The 23,010-nt window shown below is 42.6% G+C and overlaps 1 protein-coding gene across 5 annotated transcripts in view; it reads right to left on the bottom strand.

Annotated features, from left to right (window-relative positions):
- The window catches only part of MATN2 (matrilin 2), a 177,833-nt gene that overhangs the window by 34,977 nt on the left and 119,846 nt on the right, over nt 1-23,010 (bottom strand). For all 5 annotated transcript variants that reach the window (XM_017504986.2, XM_017504984.2, XM_017504988.2 and 2 more), the window contains exons 6-7: nt 20,724-20,846; nt 6,824-6,946 (exon numbers count right to left, since the gene is read on the bottom strand). In XM_017504986.2, the coding sequence (XP_017360475.1) occupies nt 6,824-6,946; nt 20,724-20,846 (246 nt within the window). The remainder of the gene's footprint in view (nt 1-6,823; nt 6,947-20,723; nt 20,847-23,010) is intronic.

The following is a 23,010-nucleotide window of genomic DNA, read 5'->3' as shown; positions in this document are numbered from 1 at the left end:
GACCAGCCACCCTTGGACTTGTTAGGTAAAAAGTAGCCAGGCGAGGGGGCTCATACCTATAATCCTAGCACTCTGGGAGGCCGAAGCCGGCAGATCATGAGGTCAAGAGATGGAGACCATACCAGCCAACATGGTGAAACCCTGTCTCTACTAGAAATACAAAAATTAGCTGGGCACCCGTAATCCCAGCTACTTGGAGGCTGCAGCAGGAGAACTGCTTGAACCTGGGAGGTGGAGGTTGCAGTGAGTTGAGATCGTGCCACTACACTCCAGCCTGGGCGATAAAGCGACACTCCATCTCAAAAACAAAACAAAAAGTAAAGTAAATGTCCTTCTGACTTAAGATACCATTAATTGGATTTCCTGTTTTGTGTGATCAAAAAGCACCATAACTGATACAGGGGAAATAATCTAAAATCATAAAGTAATGAATACATTTAATTTTTACCATATATCTCCCCAAAAATTCTTTGAGGAAGTTCACATCCACAAATCACTTGAAGATATGATGTCACCCTCTTGCTTGAGTGGCTCATTCTTAGCACAGGCTAACCCCTCTATCTTCCTTCATGTTCAGCTCAACGTCACTTTGTCATCCGGTGTGACCTCCCAGATGAAGTCAGTTCTTTCTACAGGACCTCTCTTTCACAGCATTCATTACGATGCTTATGTAGTGCGTTTTGTACCTGTGATACTTCAAAGTCTGTTTCTTTCACTAGACTGAGCTCCACGAGCAGGACCCATGCCATCTTTATTTTTCTCACTATTAGTGGCAGTCTGATGGTAGCTTTAGTGATAATCATAGCTGCTATCATTTCTTAAACCCTGCCAAATGCCAGATGCTGTGCCACCCACTTTACAAACATGACTTCATTTGACCTTGTAAGACATGTGTGATTGTTATCCATATTTCAAAGCTGAGGAATTGGGGTTTAATGAGGTTAACCACTTGATCAAGACCCACTGCTAGTAAAAACAGATATGTGAGTGGGACCCAGACCTGAGGGACCCCTCAAAGGGTCTGTTAAAGAATCCGGCTGGGCGCAGTGGCTCATGCCTGTAATCCCAGCACTTTGGGAGGCCAATGTGGGTGGATTACTTGAGGTCAGGAGTTCAAGACCAGCCTGGCCAACATGGTGAAATACCGCTTCTACTAACAATACAAAAATTAGCTGGGCATGGTGGTACACATCTGTAGTCCCAGCTACTCAGGAAGCTGAGGTATGAGGATCACTTGAACCCAGGGGATGGAGGTTGCAGTGAGCCAAGATCACGCCACTGTACTCCAGCCAGGGTGACAGAGCGAGATTCTGTCTTTAAAAAAATTAAAAAAAAAAAAAAAGAAAGAATCCACAATGTGCCCTCCGAGGTAATTGGTGGCTGAAGCTTCCTTCATGCCCAGAGTATGAGCAGAATGCCTGCAGACAGAATCCATGGAGAGAGGGCTGCAGCACGCAGGGCTGGCCACATCACCCTGCTGTGTCACTGACCCTTGGCACTGTCTCTGGAAGAACTCATTCCTATGTGAGGAGAGGGTGGATATTGTTAGCTGTGTGCAGTTTCTCTTCATCTACCTGAAACTCATCAACAACCTCACCTGCGCAGGACATAAGTGAGTGCCAGGAAACAAGCCAAGAGCTTTGATGGAGGAAAAACAGGCCTGGCAATAAAACACCAGCCACAGACAGACGGACAAACACAGAACGTGAAGGGCCCATCGTCTGGGGCCTTTGGGCATCACTGCATTACATTATCAGGGAAAGGTGAATGATCTTTAGCCAACAATCTCTCTCTTTTTTTTGAGATTGTCTTACTTTATCACTCAGGCTAGAGTGCAGTGGTGCAATCTCAGCTCACTGCAACCTCTGCCTCCTGGGTTCAAGTGATTCTCCACCTCAGCCTCCTGAGTAGCTGGGACTACAGACATCTGCCACCACACCCGGCTAATTTTTTTGTGTGTTTTTTAGTACAGACGGGGTTTCACGATGTTGGCCAGGCTGGTTTCAAACTCCTAACCTCATGTGATCCACCCACCTTGACCTCCCAAAGTGCTGGGGTTACAGGCATGAGCCACCGTGCCCGGCAGTCAACTCTCTTAAAACACATCATTCAGCCACTGTGGAAAACAGTGTGGCGGTTCCTCAAAAAATTAAATATAGAATTAACTACATGATCCAGCAATTCCACTTCTGGGTATATACACCCAAGATCACAGCAGTATTAATAAACAAGAGCCAAAAGGTGGAAGCAACTCAGGGGTCTATCAAAGGATGAGTGGATAAACAAAGGACGATGTATAGATACAATGGAATATTAGCCAGCCTTAAAAAGGAAAGTCTCACCTGTCCTACAACTGAATGAACCTTGAAAACATTATGTCAAGCAATGTAAGCTGGTTACAAAAGGACGAATATTCTATGATTCCACTTATATGAGGCACCTAGAATAATCAAATTCATAGACAAAAAGTAGATTGGTGGCTGGCTGCTGGGACATGGATGAAGGGGAGCTGGTGAATTATTGTTTAATGGGTATAGAGTTTCAGTTTGGGGTGATGAAGAAGTTCTGAAGATTGAAGGTGGTGATGGTTGCACAATAATGTGAATGTGCTTAATACCACTGGACTGTATACTCAAAAATAGTTAAAATGGTATATTTTATGTCATATAGATTTTGCCACAATAAAAATGCCAATGTTGCCGGGCACAGTGGCTCACGCCTGTAATCCCAGCACTTTGGAAGGCTGAGGTGAGTGGATCACCTGAGGTCGGGAGTTTGAGACCAGCCTGACCAACATGGAGAAATCCCATCTCTACTAAAAATAGCAAATTATCCAGGCGTGGTGGCGCAAGCCTGTAATCCCAGCTACTTGGGAGGCTGAGGCAGGAGAATCGCTTGAACCCAGGAGTCGGAGGTTGCAGTGAGCCGAGATCACTCCATTGCACTCCAGCCTGGGCAATAAGAGCAAAACTCTGTCTCCAAAAAAAAAAAAAAAAAAGCCAATGTTATCTTTAAGATTTATATTTACACATTTCAAAACAATATATTGTACACAATAAAAAGTATACAATTTTTATTTGTCAATTAAAAAAATACATACTAAAAAGATATACAACTATGTTACATCAATTTTAAAAACTCAGAAAGGAGTGCTTGCTTCTGCAGCACAAATAATAAAAATATAAAAAGGAAAACATTTTTAAAAAAATTAAAATAAGTTAGTAATTTTCAAGTGATATATATTTTTAAAAGAGAATGATTTACACATGAGATAATTCAACTGGAAAACATTTAGATTCTTAAAGAGGTTATCACCCAGCAACCAGGCAGACAGCAATCCAAAACCCACACTTTTCGGCCGGGTATGGTGGCGCATGCTGTAATCCCAGCACTTTGGGAGGCTGAGGAGGGAGAAGCATTTGAGTCCAGGAGTTTGAGACCAGCCTCGACAACATGGTGAAACTTCGTTTTCATTAAAAATACAAAAACTAATCTGGTGTGATGGCGCACGCCTGTAGTCCCAGTTACTCGGGAGGCTGAAGTGAGACTAACACTGAGCCCAGGAGACGGAGGTTGCAGTGAGCCAAGATTGCTCCACTGCACTCCAACCTGGGTGGTAGAACAAGACTCTTCCTCAAAAAAAAAAAAAAAAAAGACCCTTTCCCAAATGATTCTTTTTAGCAGAGGTTTAACCATCTTTTGCCTTCTCACCACACTTCTGTCATATTTCCTCATGTGTGTGCTTTTTAGATATTCACTCACTCACTTATTCATTCACTAAATATTTAATGAAGACCTACTGTGCATCCTGTATCTGGTACCATGGTGTTCTGACATGGTACCCACAGGTCAGGCTTGGACGCAACTTAATCTGGTAAGGCCCAGAGTGTCCACTAAAACTCTGTGGGGTCAGATGGCAGGACTGTCAGACAACAAATCAAACCATCTTTCTGAGTGCTAACGTGTGAAACAGCTGGAGCCCTGAGGAGGTAAGACTGAAACCATGAAAGATCAGTGACCCCAGGCTGTACATTCTAATACCAGCTGAGTGCACAGACAGTAAGTTTCTAAAAAACTAGAGCGGCAACAGGGTGTTAAGGCAGGAAGTCGTGTTCCTACAGTTTAGGAAATCCAGCTCCAGAGTAGAAAGTAGCTGCTCAGGGTCACACAACCAATATGAGTCACAGTGCCAAGGCTGAACCTCATGCCTCCTGGCTCCGTCCAACCCGTGGGCTTCACACGGATTTTTGAGAGTACCCATCATGGTACGAGAATCAGGGATCCTGGAGCCCAGCAGAGGGAATGCACCCACACCTAATTAGGCCCTATGGCTCTAAATGGGCAGCCAGGACAACTGCAGTTTCTGTGCTTTGCACTACTGCTTCTATAATTCATGCCTTAAACTGATGACCGCACTCTCCAGGAGGAGCAAGAACAAATCCTGGCCAAGAGTCTTCTTAGTAGGATTCTGCCTTCATCTTTTTCCCCAGTTTAATTTGGATGACATCAAATTCCTTTATAAAGACATTTCATATTAGATTTGAAAATTGCCCGCATCTCTCAACCTCCTGTTAAATGTAAATGGCTGTATCCTGGGCTGCAGATCTGTAATGCTCAGATCACTCGAGAGACCTCAGGCTTCTAATAATGGACTCCAGATTTTTAAACCCAATTTCTTGGCTACCCTCATCCACATAATGCTCCAGAGACAGTGAGCACTCGCTTCCGTTTACAGCTGTCTGTCCTAATGGGCTGAGTGCAAGCATGAAGTCAGGGGCCGCTCCTGCAGGCTGACCTCAGGAGTCAGGGCTGGGTTCACAGCAAAGACAATGGAAAATGTAATGATGAGGTGGGACATTGGGCGAGGGCTGATGAGGACATGGGCTTTTAGGAACAAATGTCATTTTTCTTGGATGAAAAAGTAGGGCACCTGGCTGAAGAGGTGCTCTACCCACTGAATATACATGGATAAGCATTAGGGTCTCTGGTCTGGGCCATGGCTAGCTTGCAAACAGGCCCACTCAGGGACCAATTTGCAGCGCTCAGACTACTCCCAAATGGTCACTCCCTCTCTACTTGCCCTTCTGTTCTCAGCCTTCTTCTTCCCTTGATAATGATGCTTGCCTTGTGCTGGACCTTCTCTTATTCCAAGTGCCTCTCCAGGAAGGGTGTGGAGGGAGTAGCAGAATTTAAGGGACTCAAACGATTGGTAAGAGATGCAGAGCTTCAAGAAAATGTCCTCCACCCCTGGCCCCAGGCCTCACTTGTTTCCTCTGTCCCCTCCATTAGTAACATTTGAGGAAGCTTGAAACCACAATGAGCATCTGAGCTGAACCAGATCGAATCACTGCCCACAGAGGAGCTTTGGGTCTGCAAATATGAGTCCACCTGTGAGTGATTTTCCCTGGGTGCAGCCAGTCCCTCACACACCCACTCCTAGCAAAAGGTGTAAATAGCACAGACAGGAGGGGCCAGACCAGAAAAGTTGGCCCTCTGACCTACTGCAGGCATGTGTGGTCTTATGGAAAATAGCTTATCTAATTGTTTTCACATTCTGAATACTCTCAATTAAAACTTCCATTTAATGCTTGAATGTGTCCAGGGTTTGTACCCTTGAAAGGTGGTGGGAATAGTTTTATAAGAGAGGCTCAGTTTCAAAATCGAGGATTTGCCACGATCTGCCACCATACACAGTTTAACACTCGCTACAATGAGTATGCAAGCTAATCTGTACTATGAGCAGAACGTGATTCATCTGGATTCAGTTAAATAGCTCATGGTGCGTTTCAAAAAAGATAGATGTGAAACCTTTGAAAACGCAGTCTTGCCATGCAGCATGCTGCTGCACGTACCATCAGGAAGAAGCAGGTGAAGGAGCATACAGGAAATTACATCCCTCAACGGCAGCTCCAGAGAGTTGTACAAATGGCATTGTCAGCAGACCCCAAACAATTCAGTGTGCATAGGTGTGGGCTGACTAGGGAAAGACTTTCTCAAAAACAATGCACAACTTGCATGCCTGAAAAAAGGCTATTGTTTCTAATAAGACTGAAGGATTCAAATAATACCTGCAACTTCTTCAGGATGGTGCATCATAGAAAGATTCACTTATTCATTCCCATTCAGCAAACATTGTGCACATCTATGAATGCCAAGCACTCTTTGAGCTTTTGAGAATTCAGCAGCGAGAAAAGCCGTCCATTCTAGCAGTTCTAGCATGAAAGGTTTGTCTTAAACAGGTGCCCTCTGGGGCCTGTGCTCAGATCCCCAGTCATGCCCCTTGATGTGCCAGATGACAGGCATTTGAGGAACTCAGCACACCCTCAATATCATCCCACTGACACCCTGTACCCCTTGAATACTGCTGGGATGTCCTAGAGTCTCATTTTTCTTCTTTCCCATCAAAGGAAGTAGAGCTGCAGTGTCCCTGCTCTTAGCATCCATCAAGTGTCTTATCTTGCAGGATTAGAAGAAACCAGCTCTTTCTACCTCTCATCTCTGGGCCCATTCTTTTCTTTCTCCAACACCCCAATGCTATGGGAATAAGGGGGAGGGAAAGTGCACCTGCATTTCACATAGGTGGGAGCTTCAGCTTGGGCACCCACTTGGCTAACTGAATCCAATGGCCAGACTCATTCAGTCTCTAACAATCATCCACATAATAGGACCTAGTGAGCCAAAAAGTAAAATAAAGGGCAGAATAATGTTAATAGTCACAATGCTGAATACAACCACAGCTTGCTTACGATTTGCAAGGAAAGGAAAACTAACTCGAAGAGCATTTAGCAGAACAGGCCCTTCTCCAGCTCCCACTGTGACTTACTTCTGCAGGTTTTCTTATCTGGATTCAGGGTAAAGCCTTTCAGGCAGTGGCAGGAATAGGAATCGTCTGTGTTAACACACTCGTGCTGACATCCATGGTTAGATGAGGCACAGTAGTCTATCTCTGGCAAGAAGGAAAAATCACAAGAATGGCAAATAAATCAATAAAGCTAGCAATATGAAAACTATGGATTTCCAGTCTTCATTTTCCCAAACAGGTAAAATGCCATACCTCAAAGAGTCACACCATAAAGGGGTCTCCCAATAAAGCTACTTCCATGTTTAGAGATATGGCCTCTCCTAAGAGAAACTTCTTCTTTTCCTTCTTCTCCTCCTTCCTCCCCTCCTCCCTCCCCTCCTCCCTCTTCCTCCCCCTCCTCCTCCTCCTCCTTCTCCTCCACCTCCTCCTCCTCTTCTTCCTATTATTATTACCTGGACTTTTCTGCTAGGCAAAGAGAAACTTTCTGACATACTACAAAATGTTTATGCAACAAACAAATTTGTAAAGATGCTTTCCTTGTCTTTATTCACAGAAGAGCCACTAAAATGAAAATGGGATATTTGCCAGACTGTAGGCCGAGAAGAGTTTAGCTGAGTGTTTTATGGAATTTAAGCAATAAAAGCAATTAAACATTCCCAAAGCCAAACTCCAAACCACTTAAACCCGTCAAACAATGAGCCAAACAATAAGACACAAAATCATATCCTGGGAAAAATAAGGCCTAGGAGTCAAAGGCATAAATACTCTTAGTTCAAAACAGATCCTGGTTACCTCGCTGGGTTCAGCTGCACATAAATATCTTTACCTCAAGATTCACAGAGAATGTGATCTCTAGGGATACACTAATTTAAACCAAAAAAAAATTTTTTTTAAGTACTTCATGAAATCTCTTATAATGGAATTTTACTTGTATAAGTGTTTTTATTTTGTCTTTGTTCTTTTCTATTTCCTTTTTTGTTCTTTTTTTTTTTGTGTAAGTATTTTTAAATATGGAAAGAAACTTATTGCAGAATCTGAGCAAAGTCTTTTTCCATAGTGGAACTTAGACATATTGTTTAAAATTGCTTGAAATAAATGACCACTGACGGAATCATAAAAGGAATCTTTGTTTTCATGAGGGCTTTTATTGTTATAAGAAACATTTGAAGTACATAATCTTCCTAATAAAGAATTTGGTATAGATGAGAGTTTTCCCAGTCCATACCAAAGGAAAGAAACTGTGTAAGAGAAAGGCATACAATATTCCTAAAAGGAAAAAATGTTGAGTAAGATGCCAATTTTTCCCAATTTAAACTTATGGGAATGTTAAGCAAAATATACAATAACATCCAATTTCAAAAATGGACTGAGTAGTATAATAAATCCAGGTACTTATCACCCAGGTTCAAGAGAATCAATCTATGGCTGCTCTGCTTTCAGCTACGTTCCCACTCTCCATAGTAAGGTCCTACATTACTGTGAAGCAAACCCCAGACGTTTGTTATTATTATTATTTTGTTTTTGGTTTTGGTTTGAGACAGAGTCTTGCTCTGTCACCCAGGCTGGAGTGCAATGGTATGATCTAGGCTCGCTGCAACCTCTGCCTCCTGGGTTCAAGTGATTCTCCTGCCTCGGCTTCCTGGGTAGCTGGGATTATGGGTGTGTGCCACCACACCAGGCTAATTTTTTGTATTTTTAGTACAGATGGGAGTTCACCATGTTTGTCAGGCTGGTCTTGAACTCCTGACCTCAAGTGATCCACCCACCATAGCCTCCCAAAGTGCTGGGATTATAGGCGTGAGCCACTGTGCATGCACCAGAAATTGCATTATCTTGTCCATAAGTGCTTCATAATGTAGCTTTAAAACACTGGGACTCTTTATAAACAATATAACTGCAATAATTAAAAAATCTATTTTTTTGAAAACAATTTCAAAAGTTACAAACATAAAAAGAGTACAAGAAACACTTGCATATCTTTACCCAGATTCACCTATGTTAACATTTTACCCTATTCCTGTGATCACTTGGTCATCTCTCTGACCTATTTGAGAGTATAATATATACATTCTGGTCCTTTCCCTTAAAAATAGTCTGTGTTTCCTGACTGGGCACTGTGGCTCACACCTGTAATCCTAACATTTTGGGAGGCTGAGGCAGATGTATTACCTGAGGTTGGGAGTTCGAAACCAGCCTAACATGGGGAAACCCCGGTTTCTCCAAAAAATACAAAATTAGCTGGGCGTGGTGGTGCATGCCTGTAATCCCAGCTACTTGGGAGGCTGAGGCAGAAGAATCGCTTGAACCCAGGAGGCAGAGGTTGCGGTGAGCCGAGATCATGCCACTGCACTCCAGCCTGGGCAACAAGAGCAATATTCTGTCTCAAAAAAAAAAAAAAAGTCTGTGTTTCCTAAGAGGGGGGATATTCCCTTATCTAACTGCAGTATGGTTATAAATTTCATGAGTTTACATTGATACAATACTTTTATTTAATCTACCATCCATATTCTAATCTTGTCAGTTGACTTAATGTTCTTCATAACATTTTTCACCTTCCAGTACAGGATCTTGTCTAGGGTCAGAGATTGCATTTCATTTTCATATCTGCTTAGTCTCCCTTAATCTAGAACCATGCTGCCTAAATGTCTATTTTAATCAAAATTAATTAAAATAAAATAACAATAAAGATTCAGCCAGGGGTGGTGGCTCATGCTTGTAATCCCAAGGCTTTGCGAAGCTGAGGCTGGAGGATTGCTTGACCCCCAGAAATTTGAGACCAGCCTAAGCAACATAGCAAGACTCCATTTCTAAAAAAAAGATTTTTTCTTAAGTTAACTGAGTATTGTGGCACCTGCCTGTAGCCCCAGCTACTTGGGAGGCCGAGGCCAGGGGATTGCATGACCCCAGGAGTTGGTGACTGCAGTGAGCTATGAGCTATGACTGTACCACTGCACTCTAGCCTAGGCAACAAAGCAAGAGCCTGTCTCTAGCAAGAAACATGACGAAACAAAAATTCAGTTACTTGGTTGCACTGGCTGTATCTCAACTGCTCAATGGCCACACATGGCTTCTGACTACTGTACTGTATGGTGCAAACAAAGCATTTCCATCAATCAGAGTGTCCCACTGGATAGTGATGGTCCAGAACATTTCCACAGCCTCTTTGTGTTTTATGACATAGGAATTTTGAAATAATATAGACTCTTCTGCTTATTTTTTTTTTTTGAGGTATAATTGGCAAAACCCAAACTGCACATACTTAAGGAAAACAATCTGATGCAGTTTGCTTATGTATCCTGCTGTGAAACCATCGCCACAAAGTAATGAGCATATGCATTACCCTCAAGACTTTCTTCCTCCCCCTTTCTAATTCATTCTTCTACACTCTCTCCAGTTCCAAATAACCATTTATCTTCTATTCAGAGAAATCAGTTTATATTATACTTTCTAGAATTTTATTTTTTATCTTTTTTTCTCCCCATGGAATTTTAAATAAATGTAATCATATAGTATATATTCTTTTTCGTCTGGTTTCTTTCATTCAGCATAATCATTTTGAGATTCATCCACATTTCATATATGTGTCAATAGTTTGTTCCTTTTTGTTGTAGAGTAGTATTTCACTATGTGAGTATACTACAATGTGTTATCCATTCACATGCTGAAGGACTGTTTACCTGTTTCCAGTTTGGGCCTATCACAAATAAAACAGCTATGAACATGAATGCACAAGTTTTTATGTAGACAGATGCTTTCATTCCTCTTGCATAATGGCTGGGCCAAATGGGACATGTATGCTTAACTTCTTAAACATTCCCACCAGCAGTTTATGAGAGTTCCAGTTGCTCCGTATCCTCATCAACACTTGGTAGTTTTAGTCATTCTAGTGGGTATGCCGTGATTATCTCATTATGACTTCTTTGTATTTACCTAATGACTACTGTTGTTGAATATATTTTCATATGCTTCTTTGTGCCCTCCATATATTCTTTGATGAACTGTTGATTCAAATATTTTGCCCATATTATTGAGTAGTTTGTTCTTTTTTTTTTTTTCTTTCAGAGTCTTGCTCTGTCACCTAAAACCTCTGCCTCCTGGGTTCAAGCAATTCCCCTGTCTCAGCCTCCCAAGAGCTGGGATTACAGGCACCCACCACCACTCCTGGCTAATTTTTGTATTTTTAGTACACACAAGATTTCACCATGTTTGCCAGGCTGGTCTCAAACTCCTGACCTCAAGTGATCTGCCCACTTTGGTCTCCCACTGTGCTGGGATTACAGGCACAAGCCACCATGCCCAGCCTGAAAAGGCATTTTTTAAATTTCACATTTTGATTGTCCATTGGAAGTATATAAAACTGGCTTATTTTTGTATATTGATCTTGTATCCTGCAACCTTGATAAATTCACTTGCTATTAATAGTTCTAATAGCTTTTTTGTAGATTCCATTGGATTTTCTACATAGGTAATCATGTAATCTGTTAATAAAATTTTTTTTTTGCAATCTAGGTACCATTTATTTTTCGGTTTTATTATACTGGCTAGAACTTCCAGTACAATATTAAATAGAAATGGTGTGAGTGAATATTCTGTTTTATTCCTGATCTGACGTAGTGAAAGAAAGCATTGTCTTTCACTATTAAGTATGATGTTAACTGGTTTTTTCATTGATGCACTTTATCAGATTGAGGCAGTTAACTTCATTCCTAATTTGCTGAAAGTTTAAAGAATAAATGAATGTCAGATCTCATTCAATGCTTTTTCTGCATCTATTGAGATGGCTCATATAGTTTTGACTTTTTAGTATGTTAATATTATGAATTACTTTGATTGAGTTTTGAATGTTAAGCCAACTTTGAATTCCTGGAATAAATCCCACTTGGTCATGATGTATTGCACTTTTTAATATATTGTTGAATTTGATTGCTAGAAACTATTTAAAGAACGTTTATGGGTATTTCATGAGAAATATTTGTGTATAGTTTTCTTTTATGTCTTTTTCTGGTTTGGGTATCAGGGTAATGATAGCCTCATAGACTGAGTTGAAAATTGTTCTTTCCTCTTCAAGTTTTTTGAATAATTTGTGTAGAATTAGTATTAGTTTTTCTTCAAATGTTTGGTAGAATTCACCAGTTAAGTCAACTAGGTTTGAAGTCTTCTCTGTGAAAAAGTTTTAAAGTACAAATTCCATTTCTTTTAATAGATAGAGATCTTCAGACTATTCTTTTTGGAGGAGGAAGACAGGGTTCCACTCTGTTGCCCAGGCTGGAGTGCAGTGGCGTGATCACGGCTCACTGTAGCCTCAACCTCCTGGGCTCAAGCAACCCTCCTGCCTCAGCCTTTCAAGTAGCTGGGACTACAGGCACTTGTCACCATGCCCAGTTAATTTATTTTTTGTAGAGATGAGGTCTTGCTATGTTGCTCAGGCTGGTCCAGAACTCCTGGCCTCAAGCAATCCTCCCACCTCAGCCTCTCAAAGTTCTGGGATTACAGCTATGAGTTACCATGTCCAACCTCTGTTTCTTTTTGGGCAAACTTTAGTAGTTTGTGTCTTTCAAGGAATTTATCCATTTCATCTAAGTGGTTAAAGTTATTGGCATAAATTTCTTCATTATTTTTCTGTATATGTGTGTGTGTGTGTGTGTGTGTGTGTGTGTGTGTGTGTGTGTATATATATATATATATATATATATGAATTTCATTTCTATAGGAACCGGTTTCCCTCAATGAGCCTATATTACTTTTGTAATCAGAAAAAGTACTAAAAATAAATGTACACATTTGTAATTGTGAAACTAGTTGCAATGAAAAACAGCCCAAATAATATACAAAAAAGAACAACATGGGAAGTATCCAGGGATTTGGAGAAGAAAATAATCAGGGAACATTGCTGAAAACAATATATATATCCTCAGATGTGCATATCTGCTACAGTTTGGATGTTTGTCCCCATAAACTTCATGTTAAAATTCAATCCCCAGTGTTGGAGGTGGGGCTTAATGGGAGGTATTTGGGTCATGGTGCGGAATCTCTAATGAATAGCTTGGTGCTGTCCTCACAGTAACGAGTACATTTGCTCTGTTAGTTCTCATGGGAGCTGGTTGTTAAAAAGAGCCTGGCACCTCCCCATCCTTTCTCTCTTGCTTCCTCTCTCACCATGTGATGATCTCTACACACGTTGGTTCCACATCACCTTCTGCTGTGAGTAGAAGCAGTCTTAGGCTTTCACCACATGTTCAGTCTTCCAGCCAGCAGAAACATGAGCCAAATCAACCTTTATTTTTCTTTATAAATTACCCAGTCTCAGGTGTTCCTTTACAGCAACACAAATGGACTAAAATAATATCCATTTTGTACTGGTAATGTGTGATAGTATCATAGATCATTTTACTTCACAGAATTTCACTTCTACGTCTGCCTCAGAGAGTTCCTCCCTCTCTCACTGCCTTCAAGTCTTTAATCAAAGACCAGTATTACTTTGCTGTTAAGACCTATGGTACTCTCTTATCCTGCTCCAACAGAATGTAGGCTCCATAAGGACAGATATTGGTGGGGTTTTTTGATGTTTAATTTATTAAGACATGCCCCAGTATCTACAATCATATCTGACACACAGTAGATACTCAACACATATTTGTGAAATGAATAAAAGGTTACTGGTATTACTCTTACTGGAGTATGTTTTTGAGGGTTTCAATGCATAAACATCGCACACCAAGAACCAACATGGGGGACACTAAGAATGGAAGACAGTTCTCATGCCCTCCATAAGGCTTCTTCCCAGCACGCTGTTTAAACACCTCCTTCTAGGAGGATCTCAGTTCAACAATTAGCATGCTCTGGGTACAGACATTTGGCCAGTTACAAACCCAACCAGTCATTCATTGAGCGTAAATTTCTCCATATACAAATTGGTTAAATGCCTATTAAAGTCTAGAGGGCCACTACTACATTTTCCATGCCTGGCTAGTCTACTAAATGAAATAGTTACTCTAATATGACTCATTCTTAGTGACCACAAAGAATGCAAGTAACCAAATTCATTGTATTCATTTATTTTATCTTATTCTTCTTCTTATTATTATTATTTTTGAGACAGAGTCTTGCTCTGTCATCTAGGCTGGAGTGCAGTGGCGCAATCTCGGCCCGCTGCAACCTCTGCCTCCCAGGTTCAAGCGATTCTCCTGCCTCAGCCTCCTCAGTAGTTGGGATTATAGCACCCACCACCACGTCTGGCTAATTTTTGTGTTTTTAGTAGAGATGGGGTTTCACTATGTTGGCCGGGCTGGTCTTGAACTCCTAACCTCGTGATCCACCCGCCTCAGGCTCCCAAAGTGTTGGGATTACAGGTGTGAGTCACCACACCTGGCCTTGTTTTGTTCATTTCTAAGCTCAAGGAACTAGATCTCAGCTCAGTCTAGGTAATCACTTTCTAAGATTCAGAGCTATACGAAGTGGAACAAACTGCCTTGGGGTACCGTGAATATCCTGTCAGTGGGGATATTCAAGTGCAGGTTGGATGATGGCTCAATGAGAATGTTGTAGGATAGATAGTTGGACGAGAACTAGGTTAAACTTTAAGGCCTCTTCCAAGTGACAGCCTTTGATTCATACACATAGGCCGTCACTAAAGTGGCATATTACAGGCTGTAGGAAGGTAGTGGCATTCGGCATATTAACTATGCCCTGGCCAAAAAAACCTGACAACTGATACTTTGTCGTTCTTCTATTACTGATTTGGTATAACATTATTTCTGGCCAGGAATGGTGGCTTACCCTGTAATCCCAGCACTTTGGGAGGCCAAGTTGGGAGAATTGCTTGAGGTCTGGAGTTCTAGTCCAACCTGAGCAACATAGCAAGAACCCAACTCTACTTGAAAAAGTGTATTTCCCTCTGTGTTTTGTTTTTAATGCAAACAAAATATTCACTGAGTGCCTTACTCTGTGCAATGCATTCTTATTTGAAAAATAAGGATGGATGCTGGACGCAGTGGTTCATGCCTGTAATCTCGCACTTTGGGAGGCTGAGGTAGGCAGATCACCTGAGGTCAGGAGTTTGTGACCAGCCTGACCAATATGGTGAAACCCCGTCTCTATACGAAAATTATAAAGATTGCTGGGTGTGGTGACATGCACCTGTAGTCCCAGCTACTCAGGAGGCTGAGGCAGGAGAATCGCTTAAACCTGGCAGGTGGAGGTTGCATTGAGCCAAGACCACACCACTGCACTCCAGCTTGGGCAACAGAGTGAGACGCCATCTCAGAAAAAAAAGAAAAATAAGGATGGAAATGTCAACCAAGTTATCACTGGAGACTGAAAAGCAATGAGCATAATGACCTCCAAGTACAAAAATAATAAATGGCAACATGAAAAAGATGGTGTCTGGCTGGGAGCAGTGGCTCACACCTGTAATCCCAACACTTTGGGAGGCCAAGGCGGGCAGATCACAAGGTCAAGAGATCGAGGCCATCCTGGCCAACAAGGTGAAACCCCGTCTCAGCTAAAAAAATACAAAAGTTAGCTGGGTGTGGTGGCACGTGCCTGTAGTCCCAGCTACTCAGGAGGCTGAGGCAGAAGAATTGCTTGAACCCAGGAGGCAGAGGTTGCAGAGGTTGCAGTGTGCCGAGATTCTGCCACTGGACTCCAGCCTGATGCCTGGCAACAGAGTGAGACCTGTCTCAAAAAAAAAAAAAAAAAAAAAGATGGTGTCCACAATTGCCTTTATTCATCACTACAGGCATTAGACAATTAAGCATTAGACTCAAAGCCCACAGTCTCCTTGATACCAAAGACATAAATCCCTGTCCAACTGACTGAAGTCCTCTATAGATCTTTATGGTGAAAAGACCCTGGATATCTAAGAGTGTTCTTTCTCATGCTTGGCTCAAGAGTAAGGGTTTCAATCTAGGTCTCAAAAAGTCTTGCTACCATATGAACAGCAATTCCATTTCTGGGTATAAAAACCCAGAAGAACTGAAAGCAAGGACTTGAACACCCATGTTAATAATAGCATTATTCACAGTAGGCAAAAGGTGGAAGTAACCCAAATGTCCATCAACAGATGAATAAACAAAACGGCGTATAGACATACAATTGAATATTACACAGTCTTAAAAGGAAAGGAAATTCTGATATATAGTACAACACAGATAAACCTTGAGGACATTATGCTAAGTGAAATATGTCAGACAGCAAAGGACAAATACCATACGATCCCACTTACATGAAGTAGCAAGAGTAGTGAAGTTCACAGAGACAGAAAGTAGAATGGTGGTTGACAGGGCAGGCAAGGGGGAATTACTGTTCAGTGGGGATAGCATTTCAGTTCGGGATGATGAAAAGGTCTGGAGATGGACAGTGAGGACAGTTATAGCTGGGGTGGAAACCAGGTGACCCCAGCCAGGGTATGTGGTCTGGAAAGGCAGGAAGAAAACAGGCTAGGATATATATTTTTCACAATGTGAATGTATTTAGTGCCACTGAATGGGTAGAGTGGTAAATTTTATATTATGTATGTTTTACAACTGTACTAAAAAAAGTCTTGCTAACATTTTGCAAACTGATGGTACCTTGTGCTTCTACCTTTCCCCCTTCTAGATTTGGATGGGCTGCTCTAGGGTAAGAAATTGACATAAAGGGGCTGCTTTTTTGAACACCACTTACATATTTCAAATTGTAGTGCTGGTTCATGAACATAAAGCCCTATTATGTACATTTTGGCTTAATCATAAAATAACCATGCTTGGTTTATTACATTGACTAGTCTACCTTTTTTTTTTTTTTTTTCTAAACGGAGTCTCACTCTGTCACCCAGGCTGGAGTGCAATGGTATGGTCTCGGCTCACTGCAACCGCCACCTCCCAGGTTCAGGTGATTCTCCTGCCTCATCCTCCTGAGTAGCTGGGATTATAGGCACGTGCCACCACACCTGGCTAATTTTTGTGTTTTTGGTAGAGACAGGGCTTCGCTATGTTGGTCAGGTTGGTCTTGAACTCCTGACCTCGTGATCCACCTACCTCAGCCTCCCAAAGGGCTGGTATTACAGGCATGAGCCACCATGCCTGGCAGACTAGTCTACCTTTTTTAGATAATGATTGCACACTTACTAACTTGATTAGCTTTCAAATATACTTTTGTTTTAAAATATAGGCTGAAATTTAACGAACTGAGTTTATTTTTTGCAAGTTTATAAGAAGTAGAATTTAAAAAAAAATCTTTCAACATCACAGCAGTAGCCAGATTGACTTGGCTGGAAGCCGGTGGGAGGCCTTGGTACCAGCAGGGTGGCTGCCTTGGTTCTGAGCTTCTGCCTCCATCCTGTTTCTGTCCTTTTAACGGGTCCCTATTTTTCAGTTTTTGTCTCCGCCACGGATCTGGAGCACTCCTGAGTGTTTCATTCTTATGACTGGGCTTTTGCCTTATTTTCTACTCCCAACTTTCCAAGTACTCTGTCTCCTTTCTTTCTCTTGTCTCCCTCCTCCTGGCTCCTGCCCACCCCAAGCATGGTAGAAAGAGGGCCCTTCTAAGGGATATATCCCTGAGGCTGCCGGCCAAAACCCTCCAGTCTCCCAGCACTCTTCCCAGCCCACATGTTGGGGCAGCCCATTTCTGGGTCTTGACTCTGACAACTGCACTGCTGCACTCACTGCCTAGCTGCTGAGACCTCACAGCTGGATCAGCCCCTCCCTCGGCTCCTAGCCAAACTTCCTCTCCCAGTCCCCCTACTCTGCAGTATCTACTTCCAGGGTCTGATACCAGGCTCTAACACCCTCCTTGCCTGCACCACCCTGGGCTGGGGATCTGGGACAGGAGGCATGCCAAGCCACAGGGTGGGGAAGATGGTGCCACTCTGGGAACTAGGGCTGGTGCTGGGGTAGAAATCAGGTGACTCCAGCCAGCGGGTGCAGTCTGGAGAGGCAGGAAAGAGACTGGCTAGGATATGTGTTTCTCTCCAGGCCTTGTCCCTGCAAGGCAGTAGCTCACCTGTTCTGGTCTAACTGGTCTCCTTCCCCTAACTCCTGCTGTGGTCCTGGCTGCACCACACTGTGCGCCCTCGGTCACATAACTCCTGGCACCGTGACCCAGCTACTCAGCGTGGCTATGGCTAGTGTCTCTCACCAGCTTGCAGTGGAAGTCTTGAATGGTTTATGCACCTTTAAACTTAGCCCGGGCATATGGTATATGCACAATAATTTTTTTTTTCTTTTTTTTTTAGAGTTTTGGAGGCCAGGTGTGGTGGCTCATGATGACTGTAATCCCAGCACTTTGGGAGGTAGAGGTGGGAGGACTGCTTGAGCCCAGGAATTGGAAGCTGCAGTGAGCTAGGATCACACGACTACATTCCAGCATGGGTGACAGTGTAGTGGGAAATTAGAGATTTGGAGAGATCGATGGGGTTGCAGGAGAATTTTATTTAACGTGAATTTACTTTATTACATAGCAACTACAAATTATAAAGTTTTGTTTTACTATTATTGTCCTCCTTTTACTAATGTCCTCAATTTTACTAATGCCCTCCTTTAAGAGAGCAAGACCCTATCTCTAAAAAACATAATGATAAAAAATAGTCTTTGAAGCTAGCACTGTCCCTTTTTAGACTTTTTTTTTTTTTTTTTTTTAAAGATGGGGTTTCACCAAATTGGTCAGGCTGGTCTCGAACTCCTGACCTCAGGTGATCCATCTGCCTTAGCCTCCCAAAGTGCTGGGATAACAGGCGTGAGCCACCACGCTCGGCTAGACTTTTTTTTTTTTTTAAGACGAGGTCTTATTCTGCCATCCAGGCTGGAGTGCAGTGGTGCCATCATGACTCACTACAGCCCCAACCTCCCAGGCTCAACTAGTGATCTTCCCACTTGAGCCTACCAAGTAGCTGGGAGTACAAACATGTACCACCATCCCTGGCTAATTAAAAAAAAAAAAATTGTTTTTTGTAGAAATAGGGTCCCACTATATCACCAGGGCTGGTCTCCAACTCCTGGGCTTAAGTAATCCTCCTGCTTCTCTTCCCAGAGTGCTAGGATTACAGGCATGAGCCACTGTGCCCAGCCTCATTCAGTCTTCAAGATTATGCTATGGCTGGGTGCAGTGGCTCATGCCTGTAATCCCAGCACTTTGGGAGGCTGAGGTCGGCGAATCACTTGAGGTTAGGGATTTGACACCAGCCTGGCCAATATAGTGAAACCCTGTCGCTGCCAAAAAATATCAAAAAAGTTAGCTGGGTGTAGTGGTACGAGCCTGTAGTCTCAGCCACCCAGGAGGCTGAGTGGGGAGAATCTCTTGAACCCAGGAGGTGGATGTTGCAGTGAGCCGAGGTCACACCACTGCTCTCCAGCCTGGGTGACAGAGTAAGACCCTGTGTCAAAAAAAAAAAAAAAAAAGGATAGAATAATGCTATGCAGTAGGCAGTATTATCATCCTCTACTATAACTGAGGAAACTGAGGCATAAAGAGCTTGCCCAAGATCACCTAGAGAAAAAGCAGAGAAGCTGGGACAGGAACCAAGGCCGGCTGCCAGCAGCACACGGCCTCCTCTTTGATGACGAACACTGACTCATCAGCCCAGCAACTCCCCAACCCTGACGACAGCCCAGGCTGCTATTTTACAGTTCCGAATATTCAGAAGGGAAGGGAGACAAGGAACACAGCAGACCACTCAATCATTTACTTACTCTCTCAATAAGCAAAACAAATAAACGACTGTATATGCCAGTCATGCACTGGGCATGGAGACTCCAGTTCTCTGCCTGGTCCACATTTTCAACTTCTTTCCTTCTCTGGGAACCCCCATCTCACCCTTTTCTGCCAAGTGAATGACAGCTCCACCTCCAAGACTCAGCCACAGTATCTTCTCCATTAAGGACCTTGCCTTATTCATTTCTATTGGCACATGGTTGGGGCTCCAGAAATGGATGGTTTTGACCTAATGTGTCCCTTATAGTTCATCCATCACCCACACCTCCAGCTCTGGTGCTTGTAAGCTGCTGATATTTAGGTACTGAAGACTAGGAAGTAATTTTATGTTTAAAGAGGTTTTGTGCAGATGTATCCTATTTTACATAATGAATACATTTTAGAAAGGTTGTAAGTACATGAACTTTTTATAAATTAAAATCCTATTTTCTCACTGATACATGTCTCTGGGGTGCTTTATTTTATTTTAGATTGTGACTAAAGTTCACTTTTTATAAATACTGGGCCCTAATACTTAAAAACAAGCTTTTCTCAAGTGATCCTCCCTACAGAAGGATCATGATCTACACACAATCTTTTAAGAGCCCTGACGTACCTTTATATTTAATAGAAAACTTTCGGAATCTTTTTGCAACTAGTGATTATCTTTTTTGCGAAATGAATCATCATCTTTAGTTTACAGAGTTTTATGTTCAGATTTTAGGAACTAAAATTAATTCTGATTTTTACATATCTAGTTAAAATCAAATTGAACTAAATAGCTCAAACAATAAATGAGCAGTTCTCTGCAAACTGCCGTCCACCAGGAGAAACTGCTTTCAATTCTTTTTGGCTCAGCGATTTTCTTGTGTGGAGTCAGAGCTAAAGCCCACAAGCCACAAAGCTTCAGTGAAAACATCTCAAGCCCTGTTAGTGCTGATGGCCACAGTCAGGCTGAGTTAGCATGAAGTAAGTTGGTCTGATCATCAGCATGCTCAGCAGATGCTGGAGGAACAGTCCTACACGTGGTACCTTCATCATGTTCCTTGAATAGTGATGTTGAGATACAGTGGTTCATGGTCTTAAGCCAAGTCAAGAAAGGCCTAACAGAGGAGGATCGGGGCAAAAGGTATTCGACCCCCATGGCATAATTATATGCTCATTTATACTTGAGAGATTTCCATGGTCACAGTCACCATAGCTATAACATCAAATCTTTCTGTGTGTGTGTGCATGTGTGTATATAACTTACTTGCACATGTTTTTTTATCTGGGTTAAGAGCAAATCCTTTATGGCACCGGCAAAGGTAGGAGCCATCGGCATTTACACACTCATGTTCACATCCGTGGTTTTCTGAGGCACAGTAGTCCACAGCTGGAGAGAATAAAACACATGCAGAATTAGAAATGCAAACAGAGGAAATGGGAATGGTAAGATGAAGGCATACTGATAACAGATATTAATTAGGATTAATAGTATTGCCCCCAAAAAGAGTAGGATAAACAGATATGAACCCAAGGTATCTGCCTCCATTAAAAAAAAAAAAATCAGGAGTCTATATCAGGCAATTCACATAGGAAGATAAACTAAAGAACATGTGAACAGCCGGGCGCCGTCGCTCACGCCTGTAATCCCAGCACTTTGGGAGGCTGAAGCGGGTGGATCACAAGGTCAAGAGATCGAGACCATCCTGGCCAACATGGTGAAACCCCGTCTCTACTAAAGAATACAAAAATTAGCTGGGCGTGGTGGCGTGTGCCTGTAGTCCCAGCTACTCAGGAGGCTGAGGCAGGAGAATTGCTTGAACCCAGGAAGCAGAGATTGCAGTGAGCTGAGATTGTGCCACTGCACTCCAGCCTGGTGCCTGGTGACACAGTGAGACTCTGTCTCAAAAAAAAAAAAGAGAGAGAGAGAGAGAACATGTGAAGAATTGTATTTAAAAGTTAAATAACTGCAAATCAAAATGATCACAAGGCACACTTACACCTAGTAAACTGGCAAAAATAAAGATGAGATAAAACACAATGGTAGAAAAGCAGCAGTGTTATTAATGGTGGGGGCATTGTAAATTGAGAAAGATCCTTTTGGAAGGCAATTTGACAGTGTTCACCCTGGACGTGAAACCCAAAGAAATAGCTGGGGAAAGGGTGAAATTATATGCGATAAGCTATTAATAGCATTCTTAACAACAACAACAACAAAATCCTAGAAAATAAGATGAACACTGAATAAGGGTAAATGGTTTAGTAACATATGAGAAAATGCACTAGCTGATTTTTCATTAGTCCCACAAATATTTCCTGAGTACCTACTATGGCCGAGGTCCCTCTTTAGGTGCTAGGGATGGAGCAAGTCACAAAATAATCCAAAATTCCAGCCCCCAAGGAGGTTATATTTGGATAATGATGGTGGGAGGGGGGAACAGACAAGAAATACAATAGATAAGTAAATAGCATAGTCTATTAAGAGATAAAGAGCATTCTGGAGAAAAATAAAACAATGAACAGGAGTAGGGTCAGTTGGGGAGTGGGTAGTGGGTGGGATGTAACAGAGGTGGTCAGGAAAGTCCTCTCTGAGAAGAGGGTGGTTAGGCAGAGTATTAAATAAAATACAGCTGGTCACGGTGGCTCACAGCTGTAATCCCAGCACTTTGGGAGGCCGAAGTGGGCGTATCACAAGGTCAAGAGATCGAGACCATCCTGGCCAACATGGCGAAACCCCATCTCTACTAAAAATACAAAAATTAGCTGGGTGTGGTGGCGTACACCTGTAGTCCCAGCTACTCAGGAGAATTGCTTGAACCTGGGAGGCAGAGGTGGCAGTGAGCTGAGATTGCGCCACTGTACTCCAGCCTGGTGACAGCAAGACTCCATCTAAAAAAGAAAAAAAAAAAAAAAAAGAAACAAGCCATGAGGATACCTGGGAGAGAGTATCTTGGGCAAAAGAAACGGGAAGAAAAGGGGAGTGCGAAGGCCAGGAGGTGGGAATCTGCTCGGTGGGCTGGAGGATCAGCCAAGAGGCCAGGGCGGCTGGAGTGGGGAGAGAGGTGGGAGATGAGACTGGGGCAGTCCGGAGGGACCTGTGGGCCATGCGAGGACCTCAGCTTTTAGTCTGAACGAGTTGGGAGTCACTGCAGGGTTCTGGACTCGGGGTCAAGAATAGACTTAGAGGGCAATGTGAGAGTGGAAAGCAGTTAGGAAGCGATGCCAGTAATCCCAGTGAGGAAGGGTGGAGGCTTAAACCAGATGTTGCAGAGGATGAGGGGAAGTGGTGTTCCGGAAGTTATGGGTTGAATTATGTCCCCAAAAAATGTATGTTGGAGTCCCAAACCCTAGTACCTTATTTGGAAATAGAGTCTTTGCAGAAGTAACCAAGTTAAAATGTGCTCATTAGGGTGGGCTGTATTTAAATATCGCTGGTGCTCTTGTAAGAAGAGCTCCGTCCCTATGACCCAAACAGCTCCCAGCAGGCCCCACCTCCAACACTGGAGATCAAATTTCTTTTCTTCTTCTTCTTTTTTTTTTTTTTTTTTTTTTTT

The sequence above is a fragment of the Cebus imitator genome, unplaced genomic scaffold (assembly GCF_001604975.1).
Source record: "Cebus imitator isolate Cc_AM_T3 unplaced genomic scaffold, Cebus_imitator-1.0 Scaffold331, whole genome shotgun sequence".
Taxonomy (NCBI): domain Eukaryota; kingdom Metazoa; phylum Chordata; class Mammalia; order Primates; family Cebidae; genus Cebus; species Cebus imitator.
This window is presented reverse-complemented; position numbering and strand designations above follow the sequence as displayed.